Source organism: Heterodontus francisci, chromosome 9, assembly GCF_036365525.1.
Source record: "Heterodontus francisci isolate sHetFra1 chromosome 9, sHetFra1.hap1, whole genome shotgun sequence".
In the NCBI taxonomy this organism is placed as follows: Eukaryota; Metazoa; Chordata; class Chondrichthyes; order Heterodontiformes; family Heterodontidae; genus Heterodontus; species Heterodontus francisci.
Window position 1 is genome coordinate 19,355,147 of NC_090379.1, and position 15,556 is coordinate 19,370,702.

The 15,556-nt window shown below is 43.8% G+C and overlaps 1 protein-coding gene across 6 annotated transcripts in view; it reads left to right on the forward strand.

Annotated features, from left to right (window-relative positions):
- The window catches only part of lin52 (lin-52 DREAM MuvB core complex component), a 94,948-nt gene that overhangs the window by 11,763 nt on the left and 67,629 nt on the right, over window positions 1-15,556 (forward strand). Inside the window, exon 6 of one of the 6 annotated variants that reach the window (XM_068038653.1) lies at window positions 1,209-5,545. The exons of the other annotated variants lie outside the window; for them this stretch is intronic. Coding sequence (XP_067894754.1) covers window positions 1,209-1,231 — 23 coding nt within the window. The 3' untranslated portion in view covers window positions 1,232-5,545. Of the gene's footprint in view, window positions 1-1,208; window positions 5,546-15,556 lie in introns of those variants that run through there. 6 annotated transcript variants of the gene reach the window in all.

Consider the following 15,556-nt stretch of genomic DNA (forward strand, 5'->3'; position numbering starts at 1 on the left):
ATCTGATACTCACAGCCACCAATTCACATTCTGGCACTGCAGGTACCTTAGAGAGTGGAATAGAGTTGGGATCTGCACGTGGTGAGTCACTGGGCAGGAGTGGGCTGCACTCATACGGGGAGAAAGGATGGTTTGTATGCCAGCTCCCTGGAGGGTGAAGTAGCAGATGAACTCTACTGCAGAGGACTCAGATGAGGACCTCGATGGGGCGGCATACAGAGAATGCTGATGGGCATGCACACCGAGGTACTGGGTGCCCTTTCCCTGTCCGCATTCCGAAGGGATCGTTCCCTCCGCGACACCCTGGTCCACTCCTCCATTACCCCCACCGCCTCGTCCCCGTCCCAGGGCACCTTCCCCTGCAAGCGCAGGAGGTGTAATACCTGCCCATTTACCTCCTCTCTCCTCACTATCCCAGGCCCCAAACACTCCTTTCAGGTGAAGCAGCGATTTACTTGTACTTTTTTCAATGTAGTATACTGTATTCGCTGCTCACAGTGTGGTCTCCTCTACATTGGGGAGACCAAGCGCAGACTGGGTGACCGCTTTGCGGAACATCTCCGCTTAGTCCGCAAGCAGGACCCTGAGCTTCCGGTTGCTTGCCATTTCAACACTCCCCCCCCCCCCCCCCCCCCCCCCCCCCCCCCCCACCCCCCTGCTCTCATGCTCACATCTCTGTCCTGGGATTGCTGCAGTGTTCCAGTGAACATCAACGCAAGCTCGAGGAACAGCATCTCATCTACCGATTAGGCACACTACAGCCTGCCGGACTGAACATTGAGTTCAATAATTTCAGAGCATGACAGCCCCCCATTTTACTTTCATTTTTAGTTATTCTTTTTTTTTTTACATTCTTTTTTACATTTTTTACTATCTTTTTTTGCATTTATTTCATTTCATCTTAGTTTGTTCAGTTTGCTTACCCACTGTTTTTTTCAGGTTTGCACTTGCTGCTGTTCAATATTCAGTGTATTCACACCTAATCTGTACTAATGCTTTGTCTTTCAACACACCATTAACATATTGTTTGCCTTTGCTCCATGACCTTTTGGTCAGCTATGTGGCCTTGTCCAATCTGCACCTTCTCCTTTGTTATCTCTTGCCCCACCCCCACCTCACTTGCTTATAATCTGTGACTTTTCTAATATTTGTCAGTTTCGAAGAAGGGTCACTGACCCGAAACGTTAACTCTGCTTCTCTTTCCACAGATGCTGCCAGACCTGCTGAGTGAATCCAGCATTTCTTGTTTTTGTACTGGGTGCATTAGGTTGGTCTGCCAGACAGCCTTCTGTCACTATCAAGGAGAATGGAGGAATCCGGCTCTTAAGTTGGCAGAGGGCTTTGTGCACAGCGTCCCCTCTCCTGAATACCTATCCTACCTGAATAGGATTGAGATTGCACCTTAAACTACAAAAGCAAACCTCAAGCATCATCTAAACCCTGAAACATGATGGTCTTTAAATCATTCCCAAATATCTGTTATTTCCATAATTATCTATCTATAATCGTATATTAATACAAGTCAGCAGGAGTAGAAGAGTTAGGTAGGATGACTCTGGACATGGTTGAACAGACTGATTTAATTGTACGGGGAATTAAGGGTCTGGTGTAGTACTTTGGTTTAATTTATTTTAAAACTTCCTCAGAAAAAATTCTTATATTTTGTGAAATCACACTATAGTTTTATCACAGCATATTTGCAGGAGTGTAGAAGAAGAGAAAACTTGCATTTATTTAGTGCCTTTCACTATCTCGGGATTTCCCAAAGAACGTTACAGCTAATTAACTTTTGAAGTGAAGTCACTGTTGTAAGGTAGGGAGAATCATTTTACTGATTTTGGTTGAAGGATAAATATTGCCCAGAAGTCTGGGAAAACTCCACTGCTTTTCTTTGAATAGTGCCATGGAATCATTTGCAACCATCTTAGAGGGACGATGGGGCCTCAGTTCAACGTCTCATTCAAAAGACGGCACCTCCAACAGTGTAGTATTCTTTCAGTACTGCACGGAGCCAAAATTGTGTGTTCAAGTCTCTGGAGTGCGTCTTGAGCCTATGACTTCTAACTCACGTGTGACAGTATTACCACTGAGCCAAAGTTGACACTGGCAATACCATGGGATTATAGGAACAGTAGTGGATATGCAAGTTCTTGTATTTAAAGATTCATTATATTTAAATATCCTCCTTTCGGGGAAGGTAAACAGGATTTTGCGTTGAGGTGGCTCTAAGGTGATGTGCCTGATACTGGAAGTTTGGGATCAAGTCAGCCGTCCATGGTAGACTTGGTACTTGATATCTGAGCCAAATAGATCCACAGTACTCCAGGGCACAATTGATAACTGACCAGCCAGTCTGGCTAACTAATGGAACCAGGAGGTGTAGATCCGTTAGTAGGGGGGCTGCAATTCTTCCCATTGTGCTCCAGATAACCCTGCAAGACAATATTCTAATGATTAAGGAATCCTTAGTTGGACTACCAACTGTAAGCATATCCGTGATCTACTGTAATTTTAGTTGGTTAAGTTTCAGTAGTACCATGTGCACACTTGGGGAATGCCAAACTTTAGCTCAGTTAACATGCACTGAAGGTATCTGGTCTTGGATAAGTGGCATGTGGCATATTGGATAAATGGAATTATGAATTGGAGACTTTTAAGCATGGTGATGGAGCTTTGTGTCTGCCACGCACCCAGCTGAATAGAATTTTTAAAACTGTAAACTCGAGGAATTGATTGTCGCAGTGTAAGTTGTCACCACAAGGTGGTACCACTGCCTCAAATTTGCAGCTCAAGTGTTTTCTGAACTTTCCATTCGATTGGCTTGTGGCAAGGTAGCAGAAAAACAATATTAAGAAAGGACTTGCTCCTTTTAAAGCGCAGTTCTTTTGATAGTGTTGTGGCATAAATTTCAGCCTATGTTCATGGCAAATGCAGCAAAATGTTCTTTATTTTGATGGAAGATGTAGCATTTGGAGGATTGGAGAACCCTTGGAAGAATTTTCAAGGCACTGGCCATTGGATCCAATGAACATATTAAGGGAAATAATTTGGAAAATGTGGACCAGTTTGTGATAAGGATTGTAGCTGTAATCCACATGCAGTACAAACTAACAGAACAATTTTAATGATGAGGTATTTAGGATTAAATTTATGGGGGCATGTAAAGCTCAGCTGTGCCGTTGGTAGGCTTATTAAAGTAGGGTTTTTACTGATGTCCACTTTTGTTTTGTTTCATCTTAATTCGCATCATGGCCTGTTCATCCATCACCCTGTGTTCACTGACCATTTCTGCAAATTCCATTTTCTCCTAAGTCTTTGCATGTCCCAAGATATGTGGCGATGCATTAGTCACATAACCACATATGTACCTTTTTGAAAGGAAAGAAATCTTCCTTTGAAAGTATTGAGTTCGCTTAGCAACCGAGAAGATGTTTTCCACAAATATAATTGCGATAGGCGTTTTACTTCCAAGATCATCACAGGATTTCCTTTGAGTATGGACCGCATAAGTTTTTTAAATTTGTTCTTGGGATTTGGGCGTCACTGTTAGGAAGGGAGTTCCAGGATTTTGACCCAGAGACAGTGAATGAACAGTGATGTATTTCCAAGTCAGGATGGTGTGTGGTTTGAAGGGGAACTTGCAGGTGGTGGTGTTCCCATGCGTCTGCTGCCCTTGTCCTTCTAGGTGACAGAGGTCACGGGTTCAGAAAGTGCCGTCGAAGGAGGCTTGGTGAGTTGCTGTGCCTATATAGTACACACTGCTGCCACTGTGCATCGATGGTGGAGGGAATGAATGTTTAAGATGGTGGATGGGGTGCCAATCAAGTGGGCTGCTTTGTCCTGGATGGTATCGAGGTTCTTGAGTGTTGTTGGAGCCGCACGCATCCAGACAAGTGGAGTGTATTCCATCACACTCCTGACTTGTGCCTTGTGTATGGTGGACAGACTTTGAGGAGATAGGAGGTGAGTTACTCGCTGAAGGTTTAAGTGTCAGCCATGGCTCAGTTGGTAGCACTCTCGTCTCTGAGTCACAAGGTTCTGGGTTCAAGTCGCACTCCAGGGCTTCAGCACAAAAATCTACACTGACACTCCAGTGCAGTACTGAGGGACTGCTGCATTGTTGGACTTGGGTAAGGCTGACTTTACCGGGATGAGACAGAGACTGTCCACGGTAAACTGGGTAGATCTGTTAACAGGTCAAACAACTGAAGAACAGTGGAGAATATTTAAAGAAACATTTAACGAAATACAGAGCGAGTATATACCCGAGAGGAAAAAGCTCCACTTCACAGAAAAAACAGCCATGGACAACTAAAGAGATTAGGGATAGCATAAAACAAAAAGAAAGGGCTTACAAAAGTGCAAAACGCAGCACAGATCCGGCCGAATGGGATCAATACAAAGATCAGCAAAGGGTCACAAAGCGGCTTATAAGAGCTACTAAAAGAGATTATGAAAGGAAACTTGCAAGGGACATCAAAGTCAATAAGAAATTTTATAGTTACATAAAGGGAAAACGGGTGGTCAAGAGCGATGTCGGCCCACTAAAAGCTGAAAATGGAGATATTGTCATTGATAATGGGGAAATGGCAGACATGTTGAACAATTACTTTGCCTCAGTATTTACAGTTGAAAAGGAGGATAACTTACCGGAAGTCCCAAAAAAATTAATAGCCGATAGGGGACAGGGACTTAATACAATTAACGTAAGTAAATCATCAGTAACAAGGAAATTAATGGAACTAAAGAGCGAGAAATCCCCAGGACCTGATGGTTTCCATTCGAGGGTGTTAAAGGAAGCAGGGGAGCACATTGTAGATGCCCTAACTATAGTCTTTCAGAGTTCCCTAGATTCAGGAGTGGTCCCTCTGGATTGGAAAGTTGCACATGTCACTCCACTTTTTAAGAAGGGTGAAAGGGGGATCCATGCCTGACAAATCTCATTGAATTTTTTGAAGAGGTGACTAAGGTAGTGGACAGGGGAGTGTCTATGGATGTTATTTATATGGACTTCCAGAATGCATTTGATAAAGTCCCACATAAGAGATTGTTAACTAAGGTAGAAGCCCATGGAATTGAGGGCAAATTATTGACATGGTTAGGAAGTTGGTTGAGTGGTAGGCGACAGAGAGTGGGGATAATGGGTAAATATTCCGATTGGCAGGATGTAACTAGTGGTGTCCCACAGGGATCTGTGTTTGAGGCCTCAATTATTCACATTATTCATTAACAACTTGGATGATGGCGTAGTAAGTCATATATCCAGATTTGCTCATGATACAAAGTTAGGCAGCATTGTAGACAGTCTAGATGATCGCATAAAATTGCAAGGAGATATTGACAGACTAGGTGAGTGGGCAAAACTGTGGCAGATGGATTTCAATGCGGGCAAGTGTGAGGTTATCCATTTTGGATCAAAATGTCTCCGATCGTGTTTTTGGGATCCTTAAGGGGGAGGGGGAGCACCCCCAAGTCGTGGTCCACATAGGCACCAACGACATAGGTAGGAAGAGAGATGGGGATTTAAGGCAGAAATTCAGGGAGCTAGGGTGGAAGCTTAGAGCGAGAACAACCAGAGTTGTTATCTCTGGGTTGTTGCCTGTGCCACGTGCTAGCGAAGAGAGGAATAGGGAGAGAGAGGAGTTGAACACGTGGCTGCAGGGATGGTGTAGGAGGGAGGGTTTTGGTTTCCTGGATAATTGGGGCTCTTTCTGGGGTAGGTGGGACCTCTACAAACAGGATGGTCTTCACCTGAACCAGAGGGGTACCAATATCCTGGGGGGGAGATTTGTTAGTGCTCTTCGGGGGGGTTTAAACTAAATCAGCAGGGGAATGGGAACCTAAATTGCAGTGCCAGTGTACAGGCTGTTGAGAGTAGTGAGGTAGGGGATAAGGTTACAGGGACACAAGAGGGCACTGGCAAGCAAGAACTTGGTTTAAAGTGTGTCTACTTCAACGCCAGGAGCATCCGGAATAAGGTGGGTGAGCTTGCAGCATGGGTTGGTACCTGGGATCCTGATGTTGTGGCCATTTCGGAGACATGGGTAGAGCAGGGGCAGGAATGGATGTTGCAGGTTCCGGGATTTAGATGTTTCAGAAAGAACAGAGAAGAGGGTAAAAGAGGGGGGGGTGTGGCATTGTTAATCAAGGAAAGTATTACAGCGGCAGAAAGGACGTTTGAGGACTCGTCTACTGAGGTAGTCTGGGCCGAGGTTAGAAACAGGAGAGGAGAGGTCACCCTGTTGGGAGTTTTCTATAGACCTCCGAATAGTTCCAGAGATGTAGAGGAAAGGATAGCGAAGATGATTCTCGACAGGAGCGAGAGTAACAGGGTAGTGGTTATGGGGGACTTTAACTTTCCAAATATTGACTGGAAATACTATAGTTCGAGTACTTTAGATGGGTCTGTTTTTGTCCAGTGTGTGCAGGAGGGTTTTCTGACACAGTATGTGGACAGGCCAACCAGGGGCGATGCCACATTGGATTTGGTACTGGGTAATGAACCCGGCCAGGTGTTTGATTTAGATGTAGGTGAGCACTTTGGCGATAGTGATCACAATTCGGTTAGGTTTACCTTAGCGATGGGCAGGGACAGGTATATACCGCAGGGCAAGAATTATAGCTGGGGGAAAGGAAATTATGACGCGATTAGGCAAGATTTAGGATGTGTAGGATGGGGAAGGAAACTGCAGGGGATGGGCACAAACGAAATGTGGAGCTTATTCAAGGAGCAGCTAATGCGTGTCCTTGATAAGTATGTACCTGTCAGGCAGGGAGGAAGTTGTCGAGCAAGGGAGCCGTGGTTTACTCAAGAAGTTGAAGCTCTTGTCAAGAGGAAGAGGGCGGCTTATGTTAGGATGAGACGTGAAGGCTCAGTTAGGGCGCTTGAGAGTTACAAGCTAGCCAGGAAGGATCTAAAGGGAGGGCTAAGAAGAGCAAGGAGAGGACACGAGAAGTCATTGGCGGATAGGATCAAAGAAAACCCTAAGGCTTTCTATAGGTATATCAGGAATAAACGAATGATAAGAGTTAGAACAGGGCCAATCAAGGATAGTAGTGGGAAGTTGTGTGCGGAATCAGAGGAGATAGGGGAAGCGTTAAATGAATATTTTTCGTCAGTATTTACAGTAGAGAAAGAAAATGTTGCCGAGGAGATTACTGAGATACAGCCTACTAGGCTAGATGGGATTGAGATTCACAAGGAGGAGGTGTTAGCAATTTTGGAAAGAGTGAAAATAGATAAGTCCCCTGGGCCAGATGGGATTTATCCTAGGATTCTCTGGGAAGCCAGGGAGGAGATTGCAGAGCCGTTGTTGTTGATCTTTAAGTCGTCATTGTCGACAGGAGTAGTGCCGGAGGACTGGAGGATAGCAAATGTTGTCCCCTTGTTCAAGAAGGGGAGTAGAGACAGCCCTGGTAATTATAGACCTGTGAGCCTTACTTCGGTTGTGGGTAAAATGTTGGAAAAGGTTATAAGAGACAGGATTTATAATCATCTTGAAAAGAATAAGTTCATTGCGATAGTCAGCACGGTTTTGTGAAAGGTAGGTCGTGCCTCACAAACCTTATTGAGTTTTTCGAGAAGGTGACCAAACAGGTGGATGAGGGTAAAGCCGTGGATGTGGTGTATATGGATTTCAGTAAGGCGTTTGATAAGGTTCCCCACGGTAGGCTATTGCAGAAAATACGCAAGTATGGGGTTGAAGGTGATTTAGAGCTTTGGATCAGAAATTGGCTAGCTGAAAGAAGACAGAGGGTGGTGGTTGATGGCAAATGTTCATCCTGGAGTTTAGTTACTAGTGGTGTACCGCAAGGTTCTGTTTTGGGGCCACTGCTGTTTGTCATTTTTATAAACGACCTGGATGAGGGTGTAGAAGGGTGGGTTAGTAAATTTGCGGATGACACGAAGGTCGGTGGAGTTGTGGATAGTGTCGAAGGGTGTTGTAGGGTACAGAGGGACATAGATAGGCTGCAGAGCTGGGCTGAGAGATGGCAAATGGAGTTTAATGCGGAGAAGTGTGAGGTGATTCACTTTGGAAGGAGTAACAGCAATGCAGAGTACTGGGCTAATGGGAAGATTCTTGGTAGAGTAGATGAGCAGAGAGATCTTGGTATCCAGGTACATAAATCCCTGAAAGTTGCTACCCAGGTTAATAGGGCTGTTAAGAAGGCATATGGTGTGTTAGCCTTTATTAGTAGGGGGATCGAGTTTCAGAGCCACGGGGTCATGATGCAGCTGTACAAAACTCTGGTGAGGCCGCACCTGGAGTATTGCGTGCAGTTCTGGTCACCGCATTATAGGAAGGATGTCGAAGCTTTGGAAAGGGTGCAGAGGAGATTTACTAGGATGTTGCCTGGTATGGAAGGAAGGTCTTACGAGGAAAGGCTGAGGGACTTGGGGTTGTTTTCGTTAGAGAGAAGGAGGAGGAGAGGTGACTTAATAGAGACATACAAGATAATCAGAGGGTTAGATAGGGTGGATAGTGAGAGTCTTTTTCCTCGGATGAGGATGGCAAACACGAGGGGACATAGCTTTAAGTTGAGGGGTGAAAGATATAGGACAGATGTCAGAGGTAGTTTCTTTACGCAGAGAGTAGTAGGGGCGTGGAACGCCCTGCCTGCAACAGTAGTAGACTCGCCAACTTTAAGGGCATTTAAGTGGTCATTGGATAGACATATGGATGTAAATGGAATAGTGTAGGTCAGATGATCGGCGCAACATCGAGGGCCGAAGGGCCTGTACTGCGCTGTAATATTCTAATTCTAATTCTAATTCTGATAGAGCAGGGTACTTTCTAAATGGGAAGAGGTTAAGTACAATGGATGTCCAAAGAGACTTGGGGGTTCAGGTGCATAGATCTTTAAAATGCCATGAGCAAGTGCAGAAAATAATCAAAAAGGCTAATGGAATGCTAGCCTTTATATCTATAGGATTGGAGTATAAAGACACAGAGGTTATGCTGCAGCTGTACAAAACCCTGGTTAGACCCCACTTGGAGTACTGTGAGCAGTTCTGGGCACCACACCTTAGGAAGGATATATTGGCCTTGGAGGGAGTGCAACGTAGGTTTACAAGATGATACCTGGACTACAGGGGTTAAGTTACGAGGAGAGATTACACAAATTAGGCCTGTTTTCGCTAGAATTTAGAAGGTTAAGGGGTGATCTGATTGAAGTCTTCAAGATATTAACAGGAAAAGACAGGCTAGATAAAGATAAACTATTTCCACTGGTTGGAGATTCTAAAACTAGGGGGCATAGTCTAAAAGTTAGGACCAGACCGTTCAGGAGAGATGTTCGGAAGCACTTCTCCACGCAAAGGGTGGTAGAGGTTTGGAACTCTCTCCCACAAACAGCAGTTGAAGCTAGAACAGTTGTTAATTTTAATTCTGGGTTAGATTTTTGTTAAGTAAAGATATTGAGGGATATGAGCTAAAGGCAGGTATATGGAGTTAGGCCGCAGATCAGCCATGATCTCATTGAATGGTGGGACAGGCTCGAGGGGCTGAATGACCTACTCCTGTTCCTATCTTTCGGATGAGACATTAAACCAAGGCCCCATCTGCCTGCTCGGGTGGATGTAGAAGATCCTATGGCACTATTTCGAGGAAGAGCAAGGAAGTTATCCTCGGTTATAAAAACAAGAAATGCTGGAACCACTCAGCAGGTCTGGCAGCATCTGTGGAAAGAAAAGCAGAGTTAACGTTTCGGGTCAGTGACCCTTCTTCGGAAACGTTAACTCTGCTTCTCTTTCCACAGATGCTGCCAGACCTGCTGAGTGGTTCCAGCATTTCTTGTTTTTATTTCAGATTTCCAGCATCCGCAGTATTTTGACTTTTAAGTTGTCCTCTGTGTCCTAGCCAATATTTATCCCTCAATCAACATTACAAAAAAAGATTATCTGGTCATTATCACATTGCTGTTTGTGGGAGTTTGCCTTGTGCAAAACTGGCTGTCATGTTTCCTACATTACAGCAGTAACCACACTTCAAAAGTACTTAATTGGCTGTAAAGCACTTTGAGACTTCTGATGATCATGAAAGGCGCTATAGAAATGTAAGTCTTTCTTTCTTAAAGTAACCCCGTACAAGGTTCTTTCTTTTTCCTCTATGTTACCTCTAGACTTGATTATTCCAACACATTCCTGGCCAGCCTCCCACCTTGCACTCTCCTTAAACATGAGCTCATGCAAAACTCTACTGCCCATATCCTAACTTGCACCAATTCCTGTTCGTCCATCACCCCTATTCTTGCTGACCTACATTGGCTCCCAGTTAAGCAGCGCCTTGATGTTAAAATTCTCATCCTTGTTTTCAAATCCCTCCATGGCCTCACCCCTCACTATCTCTGTAACCTCCTCCAACACCAACCCTCTGAGATTTCTGCACTCCTCCAATTCTGGCGTCTTACATATCCCCAATTTTCCTCACTTCTCCAGGAGCAGTTAAGCCTTCAGCTGCCTGGACCCTAAGCTCTGGAATTCCCTCCGTAAATCTCTCTGCCTCTCTATCCTCCTTTAAGACACCCCTTAAAACCTACCTCTGACCAAGCTTTTGGTCATCTGCCCTAATATCTGCTTAAGTGGTTTGATGTCTCATTCTGTCTGTTAACACTCCTGTGAAGTGCTTTGGTATGTTTTAGTGTGTTAAAGGCGCTATATAAATGCAGCTTGTTGTTAAGTTTGGATTATCTTTTTCTCAAGTAATGCAATGAGATGCTGTACTTCAACACCAGAGGAGGACTCTTACAACCTTTCCCTAGAACTCGTGATAAATGATTATTTGACTCGGCCTCCATTGCTAGGGAATGGAATACTTTCCACTTTTACCAGCTGGTATCCTCATCAAGTTCTTAGAGCCAGGGATAGAATGGTGCATATGCTGGTCTACTATTTAATGTCTGTTTCAGTTTCTCTAGCTAGCTGTCCTTGTAACCTTTTTTAGAGTAAGATCGAGAAATAGTAGAAAGTGATAGGATCGTCTTATAAAATGGTACAGATTAGGAAATGAGTTCAAGCTGTCCAATTTCGCTAAAAAATCCAACTGAACTTCCTACAGCTTACAAAATGTGCTCATGAATAAAGATAAAGAATCCAAGAAGATCAAGACCTTTAAGATCTATTCCTTCTGTAGACTGTGTAAAAACTGGTTATTTATTCATAGTCCAACTATGGAGCTATTTGCACTGGTCAATGAGTTGGTAACAGGAAGACATAAATTTAAGGATATCATCAAAAAATGAAAGCAAAAATCAGGAAATTTTTTTTTAAATGCAGTAGGTTGATAGGACATCGAACAGTAGTGTTAGCAGGATCCATAATAGATTTTAAAAGGGAATTCGATAGATACCTGAAAAAAGAAAAATGTAAATGGATACTATTCTGTTTTATTCCAAATATACAGTGAAACAACAAATGTTCTAAATGTTTTACATTTAATTTTAATTCAGTTACTTAGCATTTATGACCTGGATATAGGTGACTGAATGGATTCATTGCTTCCCAGGACTGTTGCCAGGGCCACATCTTTACAGTGGTAAACTCAGCCACCCACATTGTTTGGTGTTTTAATTTTTTCATGTGACAGAATATATAATCATACAGCACAGAAGGAGGCTATTTGACCAATCATACCTTTGCTGGCTCTTTTGAAAGAGCTCTCCAGTTAGTTAACATCCCTGCTCTTTCCCCATAGCTCTGCAGATTTTCCCCCTTCAAGTATTTATCCAGTTCCCTTTTGAATGTTGTTATTGCATCTGCTTCCACCACTGTTCAGACAGTGCATTCCAGATCATAACAACTCACTATGTAAAAAAATAAATAAATCATCTCCCCTTTGGTTCTTTTCCCAATTACCTTTAAATCTGTGTCCTCTGGTTACTAACCCTTCTGCCAGTGGAAACAGTTTCTCCCTATGCACACTGTCAAGACCCCATATCATTTGGAACATATGTTTATGTTAGCAAGGTGCTTTGACATAAATAATTAGTTGATCTTCTGTAGCGTCGCACACAGGGAGTTGAGACCAAGGGTAGTCTTCAGGTGGACCTGGGTTAGAGGATTGGGGGTATCTTTGGGCCAAAATACGCATACATAAATCAGTCCCCATTTTAAAATGATGCATAAATTCCTATGCCCACACTTATAATGGAATCTGCCTGTGCAAACTTACCTTGATGCAGTGACACCCTTCACCACCTCTACTGTGGACACATTTATAATGAAGACATAATTTCTAATGGAGTGCATGAGGTTAGTTTTCTTAATATAAAGATAAATACTGAAATTTTCTTACGGGACTAACTCTCGAATTGATTTTATAATCATTTGAAATTAAGAAAAAAGTCACTTCTGCTTATGCTTCATGGCTGTATGTTGAAAGCTGCTGCAGTGGATATTTAAGAACTTAGTACGAACCAACAAAAGACAATTCAGCCTTTTTGAGCCTGCCCTTTCTAGTGTATAAGTTGTACTGCTGTTGACTGAGTCAATCAGGGAAACTGGAGCTGGATAAGAACTAGAAAAAGCTTGCAACAAATGACTCAGAAACTTTGGTAAATCCTGAAGGTGATTAAATAAGTCTCAATTCAATACTCAGTGTGTGGATTTTTTGGTGGGAGAAAAGGTTGTAGATTCATGGAACAGTGACCTGCTAAAGTTTAAACAAAGCAACCAGAATTTCATACAGATTACAACAGGGAAATTGGCAATTCAGACCAAACAGTCCATGTTGGTGTTTGTTCTCCACACAAGTAGTAGTCCTAATCCCAAGTGTCTGCCCTGCTTCTATATCCCTTTATTTCCTATTTCCTGCAACAACCTGTCTAGCCTATTCTTAAATGTTGACATCATCTCTACTTCATTCACTAAATCCAGTTAGTGCACACAAACCAGAGACACACAATCCTCTGTGTTGAAAAAAAGGTTTATCCTACTCTTTGTCCTAACCTTCTTGCATTTAATATTAAATTTTTGTCCCCTTGTTCTGGAGCTCTTAATGGAAATAGTCTGTTTCTATCTACTCTGTCCCACCTATTCATAATGTTATACATCGCTATCAAATTATCCCTTAATTTCCTCTGTTAGAATGAAAACATAAGAACAGCCCCAATGTTGCAAGTATCAGTAGAAGTATTCAAAGGCAGATCTTGATCTGTTCTCTAATTTTGAGCCTATCAATTCACTAACATAAGTCTTTTCGAGGTGAAATTCCTCCTGTCACTAATTTTAGTAAAATAGCCAGTGAGCGTTCAAAATGTAAAATCCTGTTTTATATTTATACTGACCTTTTTCATACAATTATCAACAGGAGTTTTACCCCAAGAACCTTCTCTTGTCTGCCATTTCCTTCTCACGTTAAAGGTAGGAAGGGAAAGGTAAAAGAGATTTAGGATTTATCATTGCAAATAGCCAATTTGTCTCCAAGATGCCTTTACTTGTCATAGAATGTATTTTCTGGTAGCAACAGGCTAGTGGGCAAAACAGATAATCTTCCCTGTAATGTCAGTTGTCATTTTCGTTTATTGGGGGAGGGAAGAACAATTCAGATTTGTGTCAGGAACTGAATGCATGTTTCTCCCTCTTTTCCAACATGGCACCATTTAAAAAAAAAAAAAAAAAAATTCATTCATGGGATGTGGGCGTCACTGGCTAGGCCAGCATTTATTGCCTATCCCTAATTGCCCTTGAACCGCTGCATTCCGTGTGAGGTAGGTATACAGTGCTGTTAGGGAGTTCCAGAATTTTGACCCAGCGACAGCGAAGGAATGACAATATAGTTCCAAGTCAGGATGGTGTGTGACTTGGAGGGGAACTTGCAGGTGGTGGTGTTCCCATGCATTTGCTGCCCTTGTCCTTCTCGTTGGTAGAGGTCACAGGTTTGGAAGGTGCTGTCTAAGGAGCCTTGGTGCATTGCTGCAGTGCATCTTGTAGATGGTACACACTGCTGCCACTGTGCGTCGATGGTGGAGGGAGTGAATGTTTGTAGATGGGGTGCCAATCAAGCGGGCTGCCTTGTCCTGGATGGTGTCGAGCTTCTTGAGTGTTGTTGGAGCTGCACCCATCCAAGCAAGCGGAGAGTGTTCCATCACACTCCTGACTTGTACCTTGTAGATGGTGGACAGGTTTGGAGAGTCAGGAGGTGAGTTACTTGCCGCAGGATTCCTAGCCTCTGACCTGCGGTATTTATGTGACTACTACAGTTCAGTTTCTGATCAATGGTAACTCCTGGGATGTTGATAGTGAGGGATTCAGCGATGGTAATGCCATTGAATGTTAAGGGGAGATGGTTAGATTCTCTATTGTTGGAGATGGTCATTGCCTGGCACTTGTGTGGTACGAATGTTACTTGCCACTTATCAGCCCAAGCCTGGATATTGTCCAGGTGTTGCTGCATTTCTACATGGATTGTGTCTGTATCTGAGGAGTCGCGAATGGTGCTGGACATTGTGCAATCATCAGCGAACATTCCCACTTCTGACTTTATGCTTGAAGGAAGGTCATTGATGAAGCAGCTGAAGATGGTTGGGCCTAGGATATTACCCTGAGGAACTTCTGCAGTGATGTTCTGGAGCTGAGATGATTGACTTCCAACAATCACAGTCATCTTCCTTTGCGCTCGGTGTGATTCCAACCAGCAGAGAGTTTTCCCTCGATTCCCATTGACTCCAGTTTTGCTAGGGCTCCTTGATGCCATACTGGATCAAATGCTGCCTCGATGTCAAGGGCAGTCACTCTCATCTCACCTCTTGAGTTCAGCTCTTTTGTCCATGTTTGAACCAAGGTTATAATGATGTCAGGAGCTGAGTGGCCCTAGCAGAACCCAAACTGAGCGTCACTGAGCAGGTTGTTGCTAAGCAAGTGCCGCTTGATGGCACTGTTGATGACACCTTCCATCACTTTACTGATGATTGAGAGTAGTCTGATGGGACGGTAATTGGCCGGGTTGGGCTTGTCCTGCTTTGTGTGTACAGGACATACCTGGGCAATTTTCCACATTGCAGGGTAGATGCCAGTGTTGTAGCTGTACTGGAACAGCTTGGCTAGGGGTGTGGCAAGTTCTGGAGCACAGATCTTCAGTACTATTGCTGCAATATTGTCAGGGCCCATAGCCTTTGCAGTATCCAGTGCCTTCATTCGTTTCTTGATATCACGCAGAGTGAATCGAATTGGCTGAGGTCTGGCATCTGTAATGCTGGGGACTTCAGGAGGAGGCCGAGATGGATCATCAACTCGGCACTTCTGGTTAAAGATTGTTGCAAATGCTTCAGCCTTATCTTTTGCTCTGATGTGCTGGGCTCCCCCGTCATTGAGGATGGGGATATTTGTGGCGTCACCTCCTCCAGTTAGTTGCTAATTGTCCACCACCATTCACGGCTGGATGCGGCAGGACTGCAGAGCTTAGATCTGATCCATTGGTTATGGGATCACTTAGCTTGTCTATCGCATGCTGTTTACGCAGTTTTGCACGCATATAGTCCTGTGTTGCAGCTTCACCAGGTTGACACCTCATTTTGAGGTATGCCTGGTGCTGCTCCTGGCATGCCCTCCTGCACTCTT